Genomic DNA, 21320 nt, shown 5'->3' with positions numbered 1-21320 from the left:
GCTGCCAGGCACATGTTGTTAATAATAGGTGCTAAGTTTAGAGCTAGGGTTTCGTAAGAAATCGATGTTGGAGGGGGAAAAAAATCCAAAATTGAAGTGGACAGGGGAAGATATATAGTCCTTTGGAAAGTCTGGTCCAAACAAGAAAAAAAAATCTTTAAATCCATTGATTTATTACACATATTTTAAACTTGTTGAGAAGTTGTATTCTGAATATGATTTATGTATTATATCACTTGACAGAATAACAGGGTTGGAAGGGACCTTGGAAGTCTTCTATTCCAACCCCCTGCTCAATTAAGAGACTACACCATTTCAGTCCAATCTCCTCTTCTGTCTGTATTGGAGCACTCATAACTTCTGTTCCACTGGTTAATTATTCTAATTGTCAGGAAGTTTCTCCTTAATTCCAGATTGCTTCTCTCCTTGATTAGTTTCCACCCGTTGCTTCTTGTCCTTCCTTCGGGTGCTTTGGAAAATAGGTTGACATCCCCCCCCCCTTTCTTCTTTGTTGGAGGGTCAACTTATTCTCCAAAGCAGGGGTCCCCAACCACCGGTCCCCGGACCGGTACCGGTCCGTGGATCATTTTTTACCGGGCCGCAAAGCTTGGGCGCCGCCATCTTGTTTCGACAGCGCTTCTGGGTTTTCAGTTGGAAAGTGCTTCCGGTTTTTCAGTTGGAAAGCGGTGTTTGGGTGCTCGCGCCTTAGTTTCGTCGAAGGGCGGGGGGCGGCTTCGAACGAAGAGCCACCCCAATGGCGGTGGAGTCTCACGTTACTCAGGTACCGGTCCGTGGAAGAATAAATAATCGTGAAACCGGTCCCTGGTTCGAGAAAGGTTGGGGGCCACTGCTCCAAAGCACCGGAAGGCAGGACCAGAAGCAACAGATGGAAACTCACCAAGCAACCTAGAACTGGCGATAGAAATGGTTGAAATATATAGTGATTAAATACTGTGGCCTTTAACAGCCTCAGAGGTTCATACAGTTCTAGGATCTTGAAGAGTTGGTTTGAAAGCAACAATTAAATTCTGTAGGGACTTTGTCAAGATTCATCACTTCGAAACCTATCCGACTTATTTTAAAAGGTTCACAATTATTTATTTATTTATCCGAACTGTGGAAGAAAGAATTGAAATGGTGTACCCAGTTTGGAAAAGTGATTGATATGGGTGTTAAGAAATGTGAAACATACTTGCATGATTTTAGAATTAAACTAATTGACCAGAAAATATTATTTCATGTCTCTTGGATCCCTCAAAAAATGTTTTTAAAAAGTTGGACATCAGTTTTTGCATTTATGTTGGCATCATTGAGAAATGTGAAAGTTATTATAAACTCATTATTTGTTCTTATTCAGCCATAGCTTTCTTTTCATTCCAAATCCTAGAATAGGTTAATACAATTTTGGAAAGAAATATAAGAATAAGGATTGAAATCTAAAGTTAAACTATGTTCCTAAATTATGGGATTTGGCATTTAATGCTTTGGCTATCTCTTTCACAGCTCAGAAATAGAATAATCATATAAGAAACTTATCTATCTGATACCAAGGGATGGCTTTAGGGAATGAGTCCTTTACCTATTTTTGAAAAAAAAATCTTTCTAAACATGAGAAGATGAAGCAATAGGTTTATGTATGGTCCAACCCAATGACAAAATTTTAGCCACAATCACGAGCAATTTAGGTAGCTTCCTTTTATACTGCATGATTACCATTGTATTTTGCCTCTTGGCATTATAGCTTTTTCGGTTTGGTTTTTAAAGCTATTCTTTTAAATGAAGAAAAAAAAAAGTATTTTCAAACTAGGGTCCTTTGGGGATAATAGAGGAAGAACAATTTTCTGAGCCAGCATCTGGTTTGGCGTTTGGGGGAATTGTAGATTTCACCGCTTCTGGCTGGCATCTACCTCCAAAGATTCAAGTTAGAGTAAATTGTCTCCCAGCAAGAGAGATGGACTATTTTTGGCAACTCTATCCTGGATATCTTCCTTCGTGTACTCAGCTATAAAAGCCAACGCAGGCTTGGTTACACTGCCCTGCAGTTTGAATGGTGGCTTCATCCAGAAACCATTAGTTGTGGAGAGCTTTTATGATCCTTGAGTTGCTACGGCTTGGAAGGCTCTGTGCATCCCTTTTAATGTAAAACCGTAGGACAGGAGTGCCAGTTGTGGGGATTGTGACGTCTCCCCGCTGTGAGTTGGCCCGGGGCTTGGGCCATCTTCTGAAGCTGTAGCCTCTTCCAGCTTTGTCTTGGCTGGAGAGCCCTTTTTTTCTGGGTTTCTCCTAGTCTCTCACTGTGTTCTAACTATCCCCCACCCACCCATCCCAAAAACCTGGACATTTTGTGGGTTAAGAAGTACAGTCTGTTGGCTCATGTTTCTCAGTGTAACAAGGGCTGCTCCCTCCAGAAGACAGCAGAGCTGGGCTCCACGGGGAAGGCTTTCACAGTTTTGCTCCCCTCAAACTCCTATCTTCTACGGAGAGACAATTTGAAGTGCAGATAATCCTTGATTTACAGCCACAACCGAGCCCCAAATCTCTGTTGCTAAGGAGGCAGTGTTGTGGCCTGAAAAACCACCCAGTCCCTCCAGCAGAATCAGAGAAGAAAAAGGCGTGGAAGTCAAGGAGCCAGTACCAAAGCAACCTGAGAGCTCCAAGGCGGAAGAGGGAATGGAGCTGTCAGAGAGATGGCGGAGGAGCCTGGGCCATCGGTCGGCCCTCAGATGGAGAGTCAACAGCCCCCAAGTCTGGAGGTGGCTGATGAGGAAGAGGAGGAACAGCTGGGTCCGGTGCCTGATGCACAGAAGGCAGAGGAGAGGAGAGCCGTGGAAATCTATGGGCCGGTCCTTGGGACAGAAGAGCCACCCCTAGCTCTGGGGATTTAAAGGCAGGGCTTGGAGAGGAATAGGTGTGGCAGGCAACTATTCCTCTCTCTGCCGGACAGACTTGTTAGCCTGCGGTGAGAGAGAAAACTTCTGCCAGGGCTGCTAATAAAGGAACCGTAATTCTAATAAAGGAACCATTGATTGGTTACAGAGGGTTTGTCGTGATTGGGGGGCTGGGTCAGAACAGTTTGCCCTCATTTTACAACCTTTCTTGCCACGGTTGTTAAATGAATCTCAGCAATTCCTCAGTTACTAACGTGGCTGTTTAATGGATCGGGTGTCCATTGGCGAAGCATCCCTGTGGCCAGCTCGACGGTCACTCGTGTCGGGGGCACCTGTGGTGGCCGAGTGCTAAGGCAGGGCTTCCCTCAGACCCTCCCTCACTCTCATTATAATCTCCTTCCATCCTTTCTTCCTTTCCTTCTTCTCCCCTTCCCTCTTCCTTTTCCTCTTTCCTTCTTTCTCTTCCTTTTTCTCTTTCCCCCCTTCCCTTCCTTTTTCTTTGTCTTTCCTCTCTTCCCTTTCTCCTTCCCTCTCCCTTCTTGCGTGCTCAAAATGCAAAAGGGGAAGCGTTTCTCCTTTGGTTTTTGTTTTTCGTTTGTTTTGATAGCCCCCTGGCAGCGAAAACGGAGCTGGGGGAGCCACGTGCAGCCCCGGGCTCCGTTTTTGCCAGCAGAGGCGCTGCGGGCTGGTTCTTTGCTGTTTCCAGGGTCCGTCCCCCCCCCGTGGGCCGGATCTAAGCACCCCGCAGGTCGCACCCATGGGCCTTGAGTTTGACACCCTTGCTCTAGAACGTTCCAGACCAGTCGCTGTCCAGTGGCTTCTTGAAAACCTCCCGTGTTGGAGCCCTCATAACTTCTGGAGGCGAGTCGTCCCACTGGTTGAATTGTTCTAACTGGCAGGAAATTCCTCCTTAGTTCTAGGTTGCTTCTACCCTTGATTAGTTTCCATCTGTTGCTTCTCGGCCTGCCCTCAGGTGCTTTGGAGAATAGATAAAATGCAAATAAGGATGATAGATCTGACATGGAGGTACACCCACTTCTGTAGAGCTGCTGAGCGACTGTGAGAAACAAGGGAAGGATCAGAAAAAAAATAATTTCCGGAGAGGCTGGCCCTTGAATTTTATTTTATTTTTTCCTCTCCTCACGTTAAATTCATCCTTAAATTCACCCCGCAGTCTCCCTTTGAAGACCTGTTACAAAGAGGTTGTGCGCTCTGTGTAATCATGTGTAAGCATTTCTCTTTGCAATCAATTATTGGGATATAATAAGATTCAGCGTGCAGACCTTTGGCTGAAGGCAAGGCTCTCGTTGCCTCTCTTATCTAGAGATATGAAGCAGTGCAATTACACAGCTACGCTGTGTTCCTCCCACGGAGAAAGCAAATTGGCATGTAGAAGAAAAGCAGGCTGTCTGGAGATCTGGGACACCCGTCCCATTTTTTACCCAAAGGAAAGGGCCCTTGTGCCCACTAAAGATCACTTAGAAGTAATTCATTCGTGCTCTTTTATGTGTCTACTCGTTCTGCAAAAGGGCGCCTCTCCCTTGGTGGTACCGTTTGGGTGGTCGAGGGAGTCCTCTACTTACAACTGTGCAATTAGTGAAGGTTCAAAGCTACAAGAGCACTGGAGAAAAAAAGGTGACCTCTGACCGTTATTTATAGTCGCGACCTTTGCAACCATCGTGACTTCAAGCTTTGAGAGCTGCCAGGCTCGTGTTGTTAATAATAGGTGTTAAGTTTAGAGCTAGAGTTTAATAAGAAATCAATGTTGGAAGGGGGAAAAAAAAATCCAAAATTGAAGTAGACAAGGGAAGATATAATAATAGTCCATTGGAACGTCTGGTCCAAACAAGAAAGAAAAATCTTGATTTATTACACATATTTTAAATTTGTTGAGAAGTTGTATTCTGAATATGATTTATGTATTATATCACTTGACAGAATAAAAGAGTTGGAAGGGGCCTTGGAGGTCTTCTATTCCAACCCCCTGCTCAATTAAGAGACTCTGCCACCGTTTCAGTCCAATCTCTTCTTAGAAATGTCAGTGTTGGAGCAGCCACGACTTCTGGAGGCAAAGCTGTTCCACTGGTTAATTGTCCTCCCTGTGAGAAAGTTTCTCCTTAATTCCAGGTTGCTTCGCTCCTCAATTAATTTCCAACCATTATTTCTTGTCCTGCCTTCAGGTGCTTTGGAAAATAGGTCAAAAACCATCGTGTGATTGCATGTTGGATTACCACGGGCCCAAATTTTCATTGTGTGATGGTGGGAATGCTACGATGCTTGTAAGCAGGCCAGTTGTAGGCAGGGGCGGGCTTCGAAAACTTTTAGCAACAGGTTCTCTGCCGCGGGGTGGGCGTGGCTATGGTGGGCGTGGCCTAGTCAGCCTCTGGCACCATGGCAAGAGGGGGGGTTGTTTTTGCCCTCCCTGGGCTCCGGAGGCTTTCCTCAAGCCTCCGGGAGAGCGAAAACTGCCTCCCTGGGCTCTGGAGGCTCCCTGGAAGCCAGAAACAGGCCCATTTCTGGGTTTCCTGAATTTTCAGGGAGGCTGGTATTTGCCCTCCCCGAGCCTCTCCTGGGAGGGGAAGGGCAGGGTGAGTGGGGCCAGCCATGAGTAGGATTTTGAGCGGGGGGTGTTTCTCCGAACTGCACAGCGTCTTAGCTAGGGGCTCTCCTGATCCCCTGTGGACCCACAGCAGCCCCATCCCCGGTCGTAGATCACGTTTCTCCGGTGCCGTTCTAACTTCAAACAGTCGCTGGACCAAACGGTTCAAAGTTCAAAGACTACCTGTTGGTGATTTGGTGGGACAAAATTCACGTATGGCATTTGCCGAATTGCAAAGTTCACACACGGAGACAGCGGACTGGGGGAAAAAATTTTAATGCTTATCTCAGGGTCAGAGGCAGGGGTAGGATTCTACCAGTTCGGACCAGTTCTATAGAACCGGTTGTTACCATTCTGCGCAGTTTGGATAACCAGCAAATCACGCCACTGGCTAGCCCTGCCACGCCACGCCCGCCCCACCCCGCCACTCTCCGCCCGGTCGCTCCTTATCTCGCATGCGCGCCATCCAACTTACCTGCATTGTGCAAGCAAATTTTATGTGACAGACTCAGGTAGCAGATTGCAGAAAAGCCAATCTCTGAGCGAATCTGTGATTCTGCAAGCAACTCAATCTGACTGCCTGTTTGGGCTGATTTTGGGTAGAAGTTGTTCTTTTTTTTTAATAAAAAAATCAATATTTACATAAATATTTACAATATTTACATACAAGCCACACACAGTCAGCAAGCCATGCCCACCCAGTCACATGACCACCAAGCCACACCCACAAATTTAGGCCACACCCACAGAACCAGTTGTTAAGAAATTTGAATCCCACCCCCTGGTCATAGATCTTCTGGAGAAATTAATCCGAAGGGGGTCTACAACAAGACGAAAGGAACTATAGTTGTCTGGGTTTGGCTTTTAAAGCTATTCTTTTAAATGAAAACAACAACAAAAAAGTATTTTCAAACTAGGGTCCTTTGGGGATAACAGAGAAAGAACAATTTTCTGAGCCAACATCTGGTTTGGCGTTTGGGGGAATTGTCGATTTCAACGCTTCTGGCTGGCATCTACCTCCAAAGATTCAAGTTAGAGTAAACTGTCTCCCAGCAAGAGACATGGACTATTTTTGGCAACTCTATCCTGGATATCTTCCTTCGTGTACTCAGCTATAAAAGCCAACGCAGGCTTGGTTACACTGCCCTGCAGTTTGAATGGTGGCTTCATCCAGAAACCATTAGTTGTGGAGAGCTTTTATGATCCTTGAATTGCTACGGCTTGGAAGGCTCTGTGCATCCCTTTTAATGTAAAACTGTAGGACGGGAGTGCCAGTTGTGGGGATTGTGACGTCTCCCCGCTGTGAGTTGGCCCAGGGCTTGGTCCATCTTCTGAAGCTGTAGCCTCTTCCAGCTTTGTCTTGGCTGGAGAGCCCATTTTTTCTGGGTTTCTCCTAGTCTCTCACTGTGTCCTTAACTATCCAAAAAGAACCTGGACATTTTGTGGGTTAAGAAGTGCAATCTGTTGTCATTTCAAATGGTCACTAAATGAATGCTTATAAGTCAAGGGATAGGATCCAGAAACCAGGATAGTTCCAGATTCTAGAACAGGGGTGTCAAACTCAAGGCCCGCGGCCCGGATCCAGCCCGCAGGCTGCTTAAATCTGGCATGCGAGGCCATCTTGGAAATATCAAAGGACCTGCCCATATGGTGCCTCTGACAACCAAAACAGGCTGCAGGGGAGCTGTGTGTGGTCCCCACGCAGCCCGTTTTCAGCCAACATGGCCTCCAGCAGCACTGCCAGCCAAAAACAGGCCCCATGGAAGCCTCACGAAGTTCCAGCCCGTTTTCGGCACAATTTCGGCCTGCACCAGCACTCTGCTGGCCAAAAACTAATGCCGTGGGGCCTGTTTCGGCCAGTGGAGTTCTGCCAGAGGCCACGGAGGCCAAAAACGAGGCATGAGGGGCTGTGCACGGCCCCTGTGCCCTGTTTCGGCTAGCAAAGTGCTGCAGGAGGCCATTCAAGCTGAAAACCAGGCCGAGGGGGGAAGCACCCCATTTTGGCCGTCAGAGTACCGCAGGAGGCATCTGTCCTGTCTCCCTCCCATTCCGTCCCCCCACCCCAGCCCACGGAGGAGAATTAACAATATTGATCGGGTCCTCAAAGAACCAGTTCAATTTCTAGTCCTGCCTCAGGCAAGAAAGCCAGCTGGTGACCCAGCAGGAATACTTTACGTTGGCTTTTTTGCTGCAGAATGGACCACTTCCCGCAATAGAGCAGCCCAGGATTCTGTCCTCGATCCAGTGCGCCTCCACAGTTTCATCAATTACCTCAGTGACAGGTGCCCATCAAATTTGAAGATGACAAAAAAGCTGGTGGGGTTGCTAAGATCACAGAAGACAGGCTCAAGGCTCAAAAGGATTTTGACAGACTTGAGTTTGGGCCCGGTCCATCTCCTATGTGCGTCCGTGGCAAGAAATGTAATTTTCAGCACTCGGATAGGAAAACTCAGTGCCTGCGTACAAGAGAAGTGGTACGTGATTCAGCAGTTATTTATCCTTTTGTTTTGGCTCCGAGCATATTATTATTATTATTATTATTTTCCAGCACTTCCTTAGGTTTCTTTTCCAAGGCTTTCAGGAAGAGATCTTAACTGCCCGGAAAGCAAAAACAGGGATTTTATTAAGATTTATTGCACCGGTCTCTTCTTGGATTGTCCTCAATGAATCAGCTAAATTGAAAAGAATTCACAAAAGTTGGTGGAAAAGTAATCCGGTGGGACACAGATCTCTCCACAGCTTTCACGTTCCCCTCCCCCCCCCAAAATAATGCAAATTGGCTCTCTGCTTACTCAACACAGCTTTTTCGATTTTACTGTGCATTAATATTGCATTGTGTATTTCTCTCGAGATTATACCATGCCAGCCCCTAGCTGATGGTAACAACAGAGAAAGAAGTGTATAACCAGAGATACCCTGAGGGCCTTGCTTAAGTTTAGCAAGATTTTTCTCTTCCACTTTAGAATGGTAGCAAGAAATAGCTCATCTGTACATGTCATATAATCAAGTATTCTGGTTGTTTATATGTAGTAAGGGCCTTGCTAAAAGCTTGGCTCAATTTGAAAAGATTGTTGGACCCGTCTACTTTATTTATTTGGATCCCGCCTTTATTATTTCTACAAGCAACATAAGGTGCAGATAACAATTAATCAGAGCCGGTAGGGACTTTGTAGGTCATCTAGTCCAACCCCCCGCCCAAGCGGGAGACCCTACACCATTTCTTACAAATGGCAGTCCAAGTCTCCAGTGATGGCGCTCCCACAACTTCTGAGAGTGGCGAACATATCCAACATACCTTTCACTTCCTGTTTTCCCCCACAACAACCCTGTGAGATAGGTTAGGCTGAGACAAAGAGATTGGCCCCCAAATCACCCAACTGGCTTTCACAGCTAGTCCCCCAGTCAGCTTTCATGACTAAAATGAGACTAGAACTCACAGTCTCCTGGTGATTGTCCCAGAGTCCCCCAGTCGGCTTTCATGACTAAAATGAGACTAGAATTCACAGTCTCCTGGTGATTGTCCCAGAGTCCCCCAGTCGGCTTTCATGACTAAAATGAGACTAGAATTCACAGTCTCCTGGTGATTGGCCAGAGTCCCCTAGTCAGCTTTCATGACTAAAATGAGACTAGAACTCACAGTCTCCTGGTGATTGTCCCAGAGTCCCCCAGTCGGCTTTCATGACTATGATGAGACTAGAACTCACAGTCTCCTGGTGATTGGCCCAGAGTCCCCCAGTCAGCTTTCATGACTAAAATGAGACTAGAACTCACAGTCTCCTGGTGATTGTCCCAGAGTCCCCCAGTCGGCTTTCATGACTAAAATGAGACTAGAACTCACAGTCTCCTGGTGATTGTCCCAGAGTCCCCCAGTCGGCTTTCATGACTAAAATGAGACTAGAATTCACAGTCTCCTGGTGATTGGCCAGAGTCCCCTAGTCAGCTTTCATGACTAAAATGAGACTAGAACTCACAGTCTCCTGGTGATTGTCCCAGAGTCCCCCAGTCGGCTTTCATGACTATGATGAGACTAGAACTCACAGTCTCCTGGTGATTGGCCCAGAGTCCCCCAGTCAGCTTTCATGACTAAAATGAGACTAGAATTCACAGTCTCCTGGTGATTGGCCAGAGTCCCTAGTCAGCTTTCATGACTAAAATGAGACTAGAACTCACAGTCTCCTGGTGATTGTCCCAGAGTCCCCAGTCGGCTTTCATGACTATGATGAGACTAGAACTCACAGTCTCCTGGTGATTGGCCCAGAGTCCCCAGTCAGCTTTCATGACTAAAATGAGACTAGAATTCACAGTCTCCTGGTGATTGTCCCAGAGTCCCCAGTCGGCTTTCATGACTATGATGAGACTAGAACTCACAGTCTCCTGGTGATTGTCCCAGAGTCCCCCAGTCAGCTTTCATGACTATGATGAGACTAGAACTCACAGTCTCCTGGTGATTGTCCCAGAGTCCCCAGTCGGCTTTCATGACTATGATGAGACTAGAACTCACAGTCTCCTGGTGATTGTTCCAGAGTCCCCCAGTCGGCTTTCATGACTAAGGCGGGACTAGAACTCACAGTCTCCTGGTGATTGGCCAGAGTCCCCCAGTCAGCTTTCATGACTAAAATGAGACTAGAACTCACAGTCTCCTGGTGATTGTCCCAGAGTCCCTCAGTCGGCTTTCATGACTATGATGAGACTAGAACTCACAGTCTCCTGGTGATTGGCCCAGAGTCCCCAGTCAGCTTTCATGACTAAAATGAGACTAGAATTCACAGTCTCCTGGTGATTGGCCAGAGTCCCCTAGTCAGCTTTCATGACTAAAATGAGACTAGAACTCACAGTCTCCTGGTGATTGTCCCAGAGTCCCCCAGTCGGCTTTCATGACTATGATGAGACTAGAACTCACAGTCTCCTGGTGATTGGCCCAGAGTCCCCCAGTCAGCTTTCATGACTAAAATGAGACTAGAATTCACAGTCTCCTGGTGATTGTCCCAGAGTCCCCAGTCAGCTTTCATGACTATGATGAGACTAGAACTCACAGTCTCCTGGTGATTGTCCCAGAGTCCCCAGTCAGCTTTCATGACTATGATGAGACTAGAACTCACAGTCTCCTGGTGATTGTTCCAGAGTCCCCCAGTCGGCTTTCATGACTATGATGAGACTAGAACTCACAGTCTCCTGGTGATTGTCCCAGAGTCCCCCAGTCAGCTTTCATGACTATGATGAGACTAGAACTCATAGTCTCCTGGTGATTGTCCCAGAGTCCCCCAGTCGGCTTTCATGACTATGACGAGACTAGAACTCACAGTCTCCTGGTGATTGGCCCAGAGTTCCCCAACTGGCTTTCATTTCTACGGCAGGACTTGAACTCATAGTATTTTACTTTCTACCCTGGTGCTTAAACCTCTAGGCCGTAAACTGGTTCTCAGTTAATTGCAGGTAGCTTTGCATTCCCTTTGGCTGTATCCATGGCTGGCTGGTGGGGGAAGGAGATATTATCCCCGAAGCCCAGACTTGTCCAACTTGAGATAATCTTCAAGACAACGCCCATTGTAATCAACAGCCTTAATTGGGCTTTGCACAATGGCAGCCAGATGTAGGGAAAATATAAAGCTGACAAGGCGATTAGCAAATCCATCCTATCTGATTGATTATGTGCTGTCACGTTTGCACAGACCTCATGAATAGATTTTTCCATGCCAGGATTACATAATTAAGAATAAAATAAAACACACTTAGCACATTTAAAGAGATATCCTTCCTTAATTATTTGACAGCAGTTTTGGAATTCGTAATGTTGAGGGTGGCTTGCATAAGTAGGTCTGTGCAATTTGTGCCTTGTTTGCTTTTTCAAATGTGACATCATCACTGCTTGTTATAACAATAGATTTCAAGCCTTAAAAATGTATTTTCCGCCATTCTGATAATAGAGGTAATATTCCCAACCGGCTTTTTTTTAAAAAAAAACAAATGTGAGTCACACCTTCTGGATTTAAATTGCTATTCTATGCTTATCCTTGTGAGAAGATTGGTGCTTTAATGCAAAATGTTTTTTTAAATAATTATTCATATTCTGTTGTTGTTTCCTCTGCAGCTCATTGATCTGCTGGCTTTGCATATCAATTGTGTGCTATTCATAGCGCTTTCTTAGTCATACGTTCTTTTGAGCATAGCTTGATCTAGAAAGGATTGATCTAATGCAGTCTTTGCTAGTCTAGTGCCCTCTATATGGATTAAAATTGCAATTTCAAGGGTTCTCCATTGAAATGCCCAGAAGGAATTACACAGTCCTAACAGAATATTTGTCGCTGAGGGTTGAACTGCAAGGTCCTTGATGCTCTCTGAGCTGGGTTATTTTCTTGCAGACGTTTCATTACCCAACTGGGTAACATCATCAGTGCTAGAAGGGAGTGGGGATTTATGGAGAGGAGGAGGACAACTATGAAGTCCTTGATGTTCTCTGAGTTTGGTTGTTTTCTTGAAAACGTTTCATTACCCAATTAGGTAACTTCATCAATGTTAGAAGGGAGTGGGGATTGTGGAGAGGAAGAGTAGGAGGAGGAAGAGGAGGAGGAGAAGGAAGACAGTGGAGTCCTTGATATTCATTGAGCTTGATATTTTTCTTGAAGATGTTTCATTACCAAACTAGGTAACATTATCAGTGCTAATAGGTTGTGGAGTTTGCATGGGGAAGGGGGAAGAGGAGGATGACTCTGGAGTCCTTGGTGCTTGGTTGTTTTCTTGCAGACGTTTCATTACCCAAGTAGGTAACATCATCAGTGCTAGAAGGAGTGGGGTTTGTGGAGAGGAGAAAGAAGAGAAAGAGAAGGAGGATAAGGAAGACAGTGGAGTCTTTGTACTCATTGAGCTTGATGGTTTTCTTGAAGACGTCTCATTTCCAAACTAGGTAACATCATCAGTGCTAATAGGTTGTGGAGTTTGCAAGGGGGGCGGGTAGGAGGACGATGTCTAAGGAGTCCTTGATGCTTGGTTGTTTTCTTGAAGACGTTTCATTACCCAACTAGGTAACTCCATCAATGCTAGAAAGATTTGTGGGGTTTGTGGAGAGGGGGAGGAGGAGGATTATGGAGTCCTTGATGCTGTGAGCTCGGTTGTTTCCTTGAACAAGGAGGAGGAGTAGGGAATCCTTGGTGCTCTCTGAGCTTGGTTGTTTGATTGCAGACGTCTCATTACCCAGCTAGGTAGCATTATCCGTGTTAGCAGTTACAGTTCTCAACCTTAAGCCTGTTAAGACACAGAAAGGGCACGGGGTTGAGGAAGGCTGGTAAGTCACGGATTCACAGATAGCAGATTCAGGCAAGACACTGAATTTCTGAAACGTCCAGGGGGAACTGAGGCATTAAAACCCGAGCGTGAAAATTTGTTCCCCGCCTTCTCCTGCTTTTAATCCAAAGCAGAAGAGCCTCAGAGCTCAGCCGGACATTCCTTAGTAGCCAACACCGCTGACACTGGAAGGCTGAATATGAGTTAATGCAGGGAGTGACGTCATTAAAATGTGGATATTTGTACACGGGCCAGTGCTGTGGTTCGCCGGCAACAGATGCGGACAGCTGAGGTCTCGGAGAGCGAGGACTCGGATGAGGGGCCTGCGTGTGAGGCAGGGATGGGGCCAGGACCATTAGGGAGTAGAAAGCTGCCTTCGGAGATTGTAGAGGCTGGCAGCAGTGATGAAGAGGTCCCCGAGGAGCCTGTGCCAAGTGCATGTGCACGCAGGGCAGCTCGAAGGAAAGAGCAGCTGCTGCAGCACGGGCGACTCGGGAGTAAGGCTGCAAGGTAATGGCCCCTCCCTGAGGAGATAAAAGCCAGCTGAGAAACCACCGTTTTTTTTTGCAGAAGGCAAAGAAGTTTTACACTCGAGCCTGGTGGACGTTACGAATATCTGAGCTGGTGTTTGGAGACTCTTTGTGTTGGAATTATTGCTTAGTAACTTTATCTGGTGTTCTTGGCATAAGAAAGAGCCTTTCTTGTCGGAGCTAATTGGTTTGAAGCAGCCTTTTGCCCGTGAAGGAACGGGATTCGTAAAGAAACATTAAAAGGTTGTGCTGTTACCTTTGTCTCGTGTTTGCTTCCTTGGAACCAGGTTTGGGTCAGAACAGGCAGAGCAGTTGAGACCCGTGATCTCGTCCCCAGTTGCTTGGAGGCCACGAAGCCTTTGAAAGGCGCCACTTGGCAAAACCGGCCGGTACAGCAAAGCAATTGCTCTCGATGTGTGGGGGAAAAAAAGGCAGGGTTCTTTCGGGGCCAAGGTTGATGGCAGCTGCTTCCAAGGATTTCTCCAGGGCTCTTCACCCATCCTCTGGGTGGGGACACGCGACACGTCCCTCTTCACGACCTGTGTCCCTTGCTACCTTCCGGAAGGGGGCTTCGTGGTCTCCGAAGCAGAACATCCGGATTCGGATGCAGGTTTTGTTCCGTGTAGCATCAACCTCGTGAACGCTCTCAAGTTGCTTCTTTCCGCTCTGGATTCCAAATGGACAGCGATATGTCTGTCTGTCTGTGTGTCTGTCTGTGTGTAAATAGATCAGGGGACTCCAACCTTGGCAACTTTAAGGCTTGTGGACTTCAACTTCCAGAGTTCAAGGCTTAAAGTTGCCAAGTTTGGAGACCCCTGAGATAGACAGAGAGAGAGAGAGAGAGAGGCAGGCAGGCAGGCAGGCAGGCAGGCAGGCAGGCAGGCATGATAGAAAGAGAGATAGAAAGAGAGAGAGAGAGAAAGAAAGAAAGAAAAAGAAAGAAAGAAAGAAAGAAAGAAAGAAAGAAAGAAAGAAAGAAAGAAAGAAAGAAAGAAATCTCAACACTGGTCTTTCTTTCTCTCCTTCCTCCCTCTCTCCCTCCTCCTTCCCTCTCTCTCTTCTTTCTTTTTTCCTTCCTTCCCTTCTTCCTCCTTCCTTCCTTCCCTTCCTCCTCCTTTCCTTCCTCCTCCATGCCTCCTTTCCTTCCTTCCTTCCTTCCCTTCCCCTTCCATTCTTCCCTCCTTTCTTTCTTTTCTTCCTTCCCTTCTTCCTTCTCCTCCCCCATCCTTTCTTGTTTTCTTTCCTTCCTCCCTCCCTTCTTTCTTGTTTTCCTTCCTTCCTTTCTTTCCTCCCTTCTTTCCTTCCTCCTCCTTCCTTCCTTCCCTCCCTCCTTCCTTCCTTCCTTCCTCCTTTCTTTTCCTTCCCTTTCCTTCCTTCCTTCCTTCCTTCCTTCCTTCCTTCCTTCCTTCCTTCCTTCCTTCCTTCCTTTCTTATTACTCCAGACTGTTTTGAAAGAGGGGCACACATTTTTTTAGAAATAATAAACCAAAAGTGGTTCTCTTGATTGCCCCAGCAGCGGCGAGAGGAGAGACGACAATAAAAAAATAAAAAGTAGATCAGATACGTTAAGAGAGCTGCTCCAAAGGGCCGCACACAAGGTGGCCAGGAGAGTCCATGGGACTGAAGGGAGCCCTTGTTTTCAGTGAATGAAAGGAGAGGCAGTTCTCTTAACACGCCTGATAATCCGTGACTTGATTTTTTTTCTCTCTCTCTCTCTCTCTTCTTTTTATGTTGATTCTAGATTTATCAGCCGCTCGATGGGGATTCGCATCTCTTCTTCACCTTTGTGTAGCCAGCAGAACGACTTCAGCACCTCTTCGTTTCTCATTATGAAACTGGTATTAACTGAATGGCAATTATGGATTTTTAACTCTAAATCCCAGTAAGCAAAACAAAAAACAAAAAAAAGAACCACCCCACAACAACAACAACAAACAACAACAACAAAAGGAAGCCGCCAAGCCATATGTTGGGAAAAAAATCCTTTCTTTGTACCAAATAAGTTTGGATGTTCCTCTACGAATGTTGGAAAAGCCTTTGTGAAGATTCGATGCCAAACCCCCGTTTTGCTCCTGAGGGAAATTACAAATATTTGCTTGCACACAAGGAACGGGATGCCATGAGGAACAGCGGAAGGCACCCTAATTTATTGCAAGAGATGACAGAATTATTTATATAGAGATTTTTTTTAAAAAGAAAAAAAGAAAAAAAAAAGGAGAAATTTTTTTAAAAATCTATATATAGAGATAATAGATATAGATATACAAATATATATATTGTATTTTTTATGGTGATGAAAATGGCTCCCCAGAATGCTGACTCAGAATCTATGCAAGTCCAAGAGCTTCCGGGCGTTCAGCTCCAGAAACCGGAAAAAGAGCGCGAGAGCAAAGAAGAGACGATTAGCGAAGGATCCATAGACCGTATCCCGGTACGGCTATGGGTGATGCACGGCGCCGTCATGTTTGGCAGAGAATTTTGCTACGCGATGGAGACAGCTTTGGTGACGCCGGTATTGTTACAAATCGGTAAGTCAAAATGTGCCGGGCCTCCATAAGGAGATGGTGGCTGTCTTGAACGTGATGGTTTGCTTGGGAGACATTTCATTACCTGACTAGGAAACAGCATCAGTGCTAGAAGGGAGTGGGGTTGGTCCTCAAGGTCATCGGGGTCACCTGAGTAGTGCAAATACGTTGAGTCTCTAGAAAAAGTGCAGAGAAGAGCAACCAGGATGATTAGGGGACTGGAGGCTAAACATATGAAAAACGGTTGCAGGATCTGGGCCTGGCTAGTCTAGTGAAGAGAAGGACCAGGGGAGACAGGATAGCGGTCTTCCAATATTTGAGGGGCTGCCAAAGGGAGAAAGGGGTCAAGCTATTTTCTAAAGCACCTGAAGGCCAGACAAGAAATAATGGATGGTAACTGAACAAGGAGAGATTCAACCTGGAAATAAGGAGGAATTTCCTGACAGTGAGAACAATCAACCAATGGAACAGAAGTTGCCCTCGGAAGTTGTGGGAGCTTCATCACTTGAGACTTTCAAGAAGAGATTGGACTGCCATTTGTCAGAAATGGTGTAGGGTCTCCCAATTGGGCAGGGGGTTGGACTAGATGACCTACAAGGTCCTTTCCAACTCCGATTATCTGTTAAATGGCTCCTTGTAGTCTGAAATTTTTCCTCTGGAAATCCATTCCTACTCCCACACCATTCCAAGGGTGTTCATCCCAAAGTGCGTAGCTAAAAGTCTGTGGAGATTCTCCACCCTCCAGCTCATGGTTGTCCCAAAGGTGCTTTTTCAAGAGGCAACTGGACTTTCTGGGTTGTTGGGGTTTTTTTGGGGGGTGGGGAAGGAGACAGAGTTGATCCTTCAGGGCTGCCCCGTGTCTTACTCCAAACCTTACTCGGTTATCTAAATTAGCTCTGCAGCAGATGGTATTTTGGTTTTTATCTGCCTGGATAAGAGATAAAAGCATTTTGCTAAATGGGCCTCAGTCAGCTCATCGCCTGCCTAACCAACCCCACACAGCGTCGCTTAAGATAAGGATCATACTCCGTTCCAGCTCTTTTAAGACAAGGGTGAGAAGCCTTTGGCAAAGTTTCGGATTTAAACTGGGTCAAGGAAGTTGGCTGCAAGGAACTGCAGGCGGTCCTCGGTTTAGTGACCGAAATTGAGCCCAAAGTTCCTTGTTGTTATGTGAGACATTCGTTCAGTGGAGGGTTTTACAACCCTCCTTGCCTGAACAGTTCTTCAGTGAATCCTTGCCATCGATGAAGTGATTGTTAGTAGCCCGGTCATTAAGTGCATCGGGCTTCCCTCTGGACTGTGCTCGTTGGAAGGTCGTAAAAGGGGATCGCGTGACCCTGGGGCACTGCAACGGTCATAAGTAGGAACCAGTGGCCAGGCGTCTGAATTTGGATCATGTGGTCATGGGGATGCTGCAAAGGTCGTAACTGTGAAAAACAGTCATAAGTCGTATTTTTCAGTGCCGTTGTAACTTTGAACAGTCACTAAACAAACTGTTGTAAATTGAGGAGTACCTGCACAAAGCTTCCCCAGTTACCTTCATGCAGGGCAGGCTGGGAATTTAACGCTAGTGCTCAAAAAAAATGGATTTGGCCTGAGCTGGAAGCCCCAGTGATAAATGCACCTGAAAATCCTATCCCCGTAAATTGATCTCCTAATTGAAGGTGGATTGGAAAGCCGATGATGTAAGTCTGTGGAGATCCTCCATCACCCAGTCATGGTTCTCCCAAAGGTGTTTTTCTTCAAGAGGCTACTGGACTTTCCGGATTTTCTTTGAAGATGTTTCCCTTTTCATCCAAGAAGCTTTTTCAGCTCGGACTGGATGGTGGGGAACGGAAGGATTGATACTCCTTTTAGACAGCTGGTCATTTGCCTCTTTTTAGAGCCATTGAGGCCACTTGGAGGTTTATCCGTGGTAACAGTGGAAAGGGGTTTTATCCACACCCACTTGCACTACTCAGGTGACCCTCAGGATGCAGATAAACCTCCAAGGGTCACCTGAGTAGTGCAAATGGGTGTGGATAAAACCCCTTTCCACTGTTACCACAGATAAACCTCCAAGTGGCCTTAACGACCCTCTAAAAAGGATGACAATGACCAGCTGTCCGCAAGGAATATAAATCCTTCCATTCCGCACCATCCTTTTATTGAAGAAGCTTCTTGGACGAGAAGCGAAACGTCTTCAAAGCAAAATCCAGAACGTCCAGTTGCCTCTTGACTAAACATAGACGACGTAGGCTGCGTGGAAACTTCAGCTGCTTTTTTTTTGCTAAGTCATGTCCAGCACCGAGGAGGTAAACAGCGGGCGGCAAAGTTTGCAAAACGTCAGCAAATAAGGAGCTTAGCTTGTGAAACGCTAAAACTCCACGGGAAGTAATTCCGCTTGGAAATCTCTAAGATGTTCCCTTGAAGCCGGTGAGCCCTGTCCTGCCCTGACATGTCTATGAAGCGGGGGGGGGGGCGGGGTGAGCGGGGGGGGGGGTGCTGCCTTGCTCCAAAGGAATTTCCCTGCAACCAAGAAAATGCTGGTTCCAGACCTTCCAAAGGAGGTCATTTTCAGGAATGGGGCGATGAAACTGCCAGAGTTCACGAGACTCGTCCTCCTTGCAGAAAGCCAGCTTCTAGTTGTAGATCTAACCTAGAATTAAGGAGAAGTTTAATCTAGAATAAGGAGAAATTAACCCAGAACCGAAGAGAAATTTCCTGACAGTTAGAACAAGTTGCCGGCGGAATGACTCACCTCCAGAACTTGTGGGTGTTCCTCCATCAGTGGAAATTTTTTTAAGAAGAGATTGGGCAACTGTTTGTCTGACATGGCATAAGGTTCCCCCTCTGGGGCTTTGGGAAATAAGCTGACCCCCTCCTCTTTGTGGCAGCCCCTCAAATACTGGAATATTGCTATCGTGTGCCCCCCGATCCTCCTTTTCTCTAGACTAGCCAAATCCAAATCCTGCGACCGTTCTTCATATGTTTTCGTCTCAAGGGCTTTAATCATCTTAGTTTGCTCTTCACTACACATTTCCCAAAATCTTGACATCTTTTTTGTAATGCGGTGACCAAAACTGGATGCGGTGTTCCAGGTGTGGTCCTTACTAAGGCTTTATCAAGCGGTGCTAATACTGCACATGATTTTGATTCTCTGCCTCTGTTTAATACGACCAAGGATTGTATTAGCTTTTTGAGCTGCCGCCACACACTGCTGGCTGCTTTTTGTAAAACCATCAGATTTCCCTTCTAAATGTTGTAAAATCATCAGATTTCCATTCTGAATTTTGTAACACCATCAGATTTCCCTTCTAAATGTTGTAAAATCATCAGATTTCCATTCTGAATTTTGTAAAAGCGTCAAATTTCTCTTCTGAATGTTTTAAAAATCATCCGATTTCCATTCTAAATCTTGTAAAATCATCTGATTTCCTTTCTGAATTTTTGTAAAATCATCTGATTTCCATTCTGAATTTTGTAAAATCATCCGATTTCCTTTCTGAGTTTTGTAAAATCATCCGATTTCCATTCTGAATTTTGTAAAATCATCTGATTTCCTTTCTGAATTTTGTAAAATCATCTGATTTCCTTTCTGAATTTTGTAAAATCATCCGATTTCCTTTCTGAATTTTGTAAAATCATCCGATTTCCATTCTGAATTTTGTAAAATCATCTAATTTCCATTCTGAATTTTGTAAAATCATCCGATTTTCCTTCTGAATTTTGGGAAGCCGTCAGATTTCCAATCTGGGTGTGGACAACAAAGGTCCAGGTGCTGGCGAAAGAGACAAAGACTCAACTCTGACGCAACTGAAGCCGTTACTTAATCTTCCCAAATGCTTCTGGGTTCCTTTCCAACCAGCCTCTCTTACTCTTCTTAACCCGAAAGCCGATTAAAGGTCTCAATTAGATCATCGGCTGGTTTTATGTGGGCATTTGAATGCATGGCACATGCAGGTGACGGTTGAGCTAATTGCAGAGAAAAGATATCGTCCACGTTATTCAGAAGTGGCATGGTAGAATTCTTGTGTTCTCCGGTGGGGTGGGAAAAGCAGGTATTTCAAGCGGCTGGCCTTTATTTTTATTTTTTTTAAGCCTTAAATCACTCCAGCGGAGCGGGCCAACTGGTTTTCTGATGATCCCATTTTCAAAGGCACTCCTGCTCAGACGCTCCCCATCAAACAGTTATAAGGGAACAACATGATGTAATTTTGTTTAGTTGACTTTAAAAGCCCACCCACACACCGGGAAACCTTGGGTGGCTTTCCAAGCGTTAAAAACATCACCAGAGCAAAATATTAAAAAAATGCATTCCTTCTCTGTTAAAAAACAAAACAAAACCCAAGTAAACAACACCGTGGGCAGATGACTCTAAATTCTATTTTCTCTTACAGGTAGTCCTTGACTTATGACCACAATTGAGCCTCAAATTTATGTTTGCTCTGTGAGATGTTTGCTTAAGGGAGATTCGCCCCCATTTTATGACCTTTCTTGCCACAGTCGTTAAGTGACTCATTCAGTGGTGGGATTAAATAAATTTACTACCGGTTCTGTGGGTGTGGCTTGGTGGGCGTGGCAGGGGAAGGATACTGCAAAATCCCCATTCCCTCCCCACTCCAGGGGAAGGTTACTGCGAACGGCCTCCACTCACACGTGTGGAGCTTTGCACGTGAGCCCAGGCTCACTTGTCTGCCACTCACACAAGTGAAGCTTCCCACAGGCACACTTATTATCCCACAGCCCAGCTGCAACCGGGCCACAGCCCCGATAGTGGGCTGTGGCTCGGTGATTGGGGACCCCTCAACTAGAAAACCTCGAAACATTAAAAAATAAAGGAATCTGTGGGACAACACAGGAGCCCCCAAGGAGCAAGTTTCCCAAACCACAGCGTTGGACTCTGTGTGTGAGAATAAACTCAAATTTGGCTGCTTCGAATTGTAGTCCTGCCTCCTTGTTTGTACTCTGTGCCAGGCCTTGCCAATCAGCTCTTTTGTGATTTCGGTGCCGCGCAACGTTTGGCAGGGTCTGGATGCCTGCAAATCTCTTTTTGTCACTTTTTATGGCTGCCATTTTTCTTGTCCCCTTGATGTGGAAAAGGCGCTTTTGAGTGGCTCGAGCTGGGCATGGGCCTGCGTCTTTCTCACAACCAGCAACTCGGGTACTTCACCTTTATGTCCTCTGCGATTCTTCCGCAGAAAAGCAGCTTTTACGCTGCTTTTATTCCCTTTCATATATATATCACGCCTGCTCAAAAGACGCTTTTTTTTTCTGTTTCCAGACGCGCGCTGCGTTGCTTTGGTTCAGCTCATTCCGTACGATGCTCTGTTTTTTTATTTTAATTTTTTTTTGGCCTCTTCCTGGCATCAAGTCTCATTTCAAGAATTTATCCCTTGCCTCCTGGATGACCTTATTTTAACTCTTAACGCCCGCAAGACCCGCTGTTATACAATAAAACTGATTAATCGGTCTACCTTCAATATTGGATTTTTAGTTCTCCCTGACATGCCCGAGTGAC

The 21320-nt window shown here is 45.9% G+C and overlaps 1 protein-coding gene and 1 long non-coding RNA gene across 3 annotated transcripts in view; both read left to right on the top strand.

The window, feature by feature from the left end:
• LOC148126482 (uncharacterized) overlaps positions 1-21320 on the top strand; it is a 456824-nt gene that overhangs the window by 399933 nt on the left and 35571 nt on the right. The gene's annotated exons all lie outside the window — the stretch shown is intronic.
• SLC45A4 (solute carrier family 45 member 4) overlaps positions 1-21320 on the top strand; it is a 98942-nt gene that overhangs the window by 47972 nt on the left and 29650 nt on the right. For both annotated transcript variants that reach the window (XM_087931799.1, XM_087931800.1), the window contains exon 2: positions 15037-15823. In XM_087931799.1, coding sequence (XP_087787925.1) covers positions 15583-15823 — 241 coding nt within the window. In that variant the 5' untranslated portion in view covers positions 15037-15582. The remainder of the gene's footprint in view (positions 1-15036; positions 15824-21320) is intronic.

Source organism: Pseudonaja textilis, chromosome 3, assembly GCF_049901715.1.
Source record: "Pseudonaja textilis isolate UNSWEBS1 chromosome 3, rPseTex1.2, whole genome shotgun sequence".
Taxonomy (NCBI): Eukaryota; Metazoa; Chordata; class Lepidosauria; order Squamata; family Elapidae; genus Pseudonaja; species Pseudonaja textilis.
The sequence above is the reverse complement of the archived record's forward strand: the minus strand, read 5'-3'. Positions and strand labels throughout refer to the sequence as shown.